The 4127-nt window shown below is 54.8% G+C and overlaps 1 protein-coding gene across 1 annotated transcript; it reads left to right on the plus strand.

The window, feature by feature from the left end:
- Positions 1–1196: 1196 nt before the first annotated feature.
- LOC123966182 (integumentary mucin C.1-like) lies at positions 1197–3982 on the plus strand (the record flags this gene model as incomplete). The annotated part of the gene is made up of 4 exons (XM_046042386.1): positions 1197–1457; positions 2309–2370; positions 3491–3614; positions 3830–3982. Coding segments are annotated over 4 exons (600 nt in total), but the record flags the coding sequence as incomplete, so codon positions are not given.
- Positions 3983–4127: the final 145 nt, after the last annotated feature.

Consider the following 4127-nt stretch of genomic DNA (forward strand, 5'->3'; position numbering starts at 1 on the left):
CAAGTACAACCAGTGCTTCTCCAACTACAACTGCTGCTCCAACCACCACAGTCGCGCCAACATCTACCAGTGCTTCTCCAACTACAAGCGTTGCGCCAACCAGCATGAGCGCCGCACCAACTACAAGCACTGGTCCAACAACCACCAGTGTTTCTACACCCACCATGAGCACCCCTCCAACCACCACAGTTCCTCCAACCACTAGTAGTACTTCTCCAACTACAACCGCTGCTGCAACCAGCACTAGCGCTGCTCCAACTACAAGCGCTGCTCCAACCAGCATGAGCGCCGCATCAACTATTAGCACTGCTCCAACAACTACAAGCGCTGCTCCAACCACCACCAGCGCTGGTCCAACCACTACCAGCGCTTCTACAACCACCACGAGCACCCCTCCAACCACAACTACTGCCGCACCAACCACAATCTCCTCTCCAACCACCACGACTACTCCTCCAACCACCACAGTCACTCCAACCACTACCAGTGCTTCTCCAACTACAAGCACTGCTCCAACAACCACAAGTGCTTCTACAACCACCACTGCTGCTCCAACGACTACTGGTGCCGCTCCAACTACAAGCACTGCTCCAACCAGTACAAGCGCTTCTACAACCGCCACTGCTGCTCCAACAAGTACCGGTGCTGCTCCAAGTACAACCAGTGCTTCTCCAACTACAACTGCTGCTCCAACCACCACAGTCGCGCCAACATCTACCAGTGCTTCTCCAACTACAAGCGTTGCTCCAACCAGCATGAGCGCCGCACCAACTACAAGCACTGGTCCAACAACCACCAGTTCTTCTACACCCACCATGAGCACCCCTCCAACCACCACAGTTGCTCCAACCACTAGTAGTACTTCTCCAACTACAAGCACTGCTGCAACCAGCACTAGCGCTGCTGCAACCAGCACTAGCGCTGCTCCAACTACAAGCGCTGCTCCAACCAGCATGAGCGCCGCATCAACTACTAGCACTGCTCCAACCACTACAAGCGCTCCTACAACCACCACTGCTGCTCCAACCACTACTGGTGCCGCTCCAACTACAAGCGCTTCTCCAGCCACCACCAGCGCTTCTACAACCACCACGAGCACCCCTCCAACCACAACTACTGCCGCACCAACCACAATCTCCTCTCCAACCACCACGACTACTGTTCCAACCACCACAGTCACTCCAACCACTACCAGTGCTTCTCCAACTACAAGCACTGCTCCAACAACCACAAGTGCTTCTACAACCACCACAGTCACTCCAACCACTACCAGTGCTTCTCCAACTACAAGCACTGCTCCAACAACCACAAGTGCTTCTACAACCACCACTGCTGCTCCAACCACTACCGGTGCCGCTCCAACTACATGCACTGCTCCAACCACTACAAGTGCTTCTACAACCACCACTACTGCTCCAACCACTACTGGTGCCGCTCAAACTACAAGCGCTGCTCCAACTACCACCAGCGCTGCTCCAACCACCACGAGCACCCCTCCAACCACAACTACTGCTGCACCAACCACAATCTCCTCTCCAACCACCACGACTACTCCTCCAACCACCACAGTCACTCCAACCACTACCAGTGCTTCTCCAACTACTAGCACTGCTCCAACCACTACAAGCGCTGCTGCAACCAGCACTAGCGCTGCTCCAACTACAAGCGCTGCTCCAACCAGCATAAGCGCCGCATCAACTTCTAGCACTGCTCCAACCACTACAAGCGCTTCTACAACCACCACTGTTGCGCCAACCAGCATGAGCGCCGCACCAACTACAAGCACTGCTCCAACAACCACAAGTGCTTCTACACCCACCATGAGCACCCCTCCAACCACCACAGTCACTCCAACCACTAGTAGTACTTCTCCAACTACAACTGCTGCTGCAACCAGCACTAGCGCTGCTCCAACTACAAGCGCTGCTCCAACCAGCATGAGCGCCGCATCAACTATTAGTACTGCTCCAACAACTACAAGCGCTTCTACAACCACCACTGCTGCTCGAACCACTACCGGTGCCGCTCCAACTACAAGCACTGCTTCAACCACTACAATCGCTTCTACAACCACCACTGCTGCTCCAACCTCTACTGGTGCCGCTCCAACTACAAGCGCTGCTCCAACCACCACCAGCGTTGCTCCAACCAACACCAGCGCTTCTACAACCACCACGAACACCCCTCCAACCACAACTACTGCTGCACCAACCACAATCTCCTCTCCAACCACCATGACTACTGCTCCAACCACCACAGTCACTCCAACCACTACCAGTGCTTCTCCAACTACAAGCACTGCTCCAAGAACTACAAGCACTGCTCCAACACCTACAAGCGTTTCTACAACCACCACTGCTGCTCCAACAAGTACCGGTGCTGCTCCAACTACAACCGCTGCTGCAACCAGCACTAGCGCTGCTCCAACTACAACCGCTGCTCCAACCAGCCTGAGCGCCGCATCAAATACTAGCACTGCTCCAACCACTACAAGCGCTTCTACAACCACCACTGCTGCTCCAACCACTACCGGTGCCGCTCCAACTACAAGCACTGCTCCAACCACTACAAGCGCTTCTACAACCACCACTGCTGCTCCAACCACTACTGGTGCCGCTCCAAATACAAGCACTGCTCCAATAACCACCAGCGCTTCTACAACCACCACGAGCACCCCTCCAACCACAACTACTGCCGCACCAACCACAATCTCCTCTCCAACAACCACGACTACTGCTCCAACCACCACAGTCACTCCAACCACTACGAGCGCTTCTACAACCACCACTGTTGCTCCAACCACTAGTAGTACATCTCCAACTACAAGCGCTGCTCCAACCAGCAAGCGCGCCACATCAACTACAAGCACTGCTCCAACCACTACAAGCGCTTCTACAACCACCACTGCTGCTTCAACCAGTACCGGTGCTGTTCCAAGTACAACCAGTGCTTCTCCAACTACATGCACTGGTCCAACAACCACCAGCGCTGCTACAACCACCACGAGCACCCCTCCAACCACAACTACTGCCGCACAAACCACAATCTCCTCTCCAACCACCACTACTACTGCTCCAACCACCACAGTCACTCCAACCACTACCAGGGCTTCTCCAACTACAAGCACTGCTCCAACAACCACAAGTGCTTCTACAACCACCACTGCTGCTCCAACCACTACCGGTGCCGCTCCAACTACAAGCACTGCTTCAACCACTACCATCGCTTCTACAACCACCACTGCTGCTCCAACAAGTAACGGTGCTGCTCCAACTACAACCGCTGCTGCAACCAGCACTAGCGCTGCTCCAACTACAAGCGCTGCTCCAACCAGCATGAGCACCGCATCAACTACTAGCACTGCTCCAACCACTACAAGCGCTTCTACAACCACCACTGCTGCTCCAACCACTACCGGTGCCGCTCCAACTACAAGCACTGCTCCAACCACTACAAGCGTTTCTACAACCACCACTGCTGCTCCAACAAGTACCGGTGCTGCTCCAACTACAACCGCTGCTGCAACCAGCACTAGCGCTGCTCAAACTACAAGCGCTGCTCCAACCAGCATGAGCGCCGCATCAACTACTAGCACTGCTCCAACCACTACAAGCGCTTCTACAACCACCACTGCTGCTCCAACCTCTACTGGTTCCGCTCCAACTACAAGCGCTGCTCCAACCACCACCAGCGTTGCTCCAACCAACACCAGCGCTTCTACAACCACCACGAGCACCCCTCCAACCACAACTACTGCTGCACCAACCACAATCTCCTCTCCAACCACCACTGCTGCTCCAACCACTACCGGTGCCGCTCCAACTACAAGCACTGCTTCAACCACTACAATCGCTTCTACAACCACCACTGCTGCTCCAACCAGTACCGGTGCTGCTCCAAGTACAACCAGTGCTTCTCCAACTACAAGCGCTGCTCCAACCACCACAGTTGCGCCATCATCTACAAGTGCTTCTCCAACTAAAAGCGTTGCGCCAACCAGCATGAGCGCCGCACCAACTACAAGCACTGCTCCAACAACCACCAGCGCTTCTACACCCACCATGAGCACCCCTCCAACCACCACAGTTGCTCCAACCACTAGTAGTACTTCTCCAACTACAAGCACT

The sequence above is a fragment of the Micropterus dolomieu genome, unplaced genomic scaffold (genome assembly GCF_021292245.1).
Source record: "Micropterus dolomieu isolate WLL.071019.BEF.003 ecotype Adirondacks unplaced genomic scaffold, ASM2129224v1 contig_12873, whole genome shotgun sequence".
NCBI lineage: Eukaryota > Metazoa > Chordata > Actinopteri > Centrarchiformes > Centrarchidae > Micropterus > Micropterus dolomieu.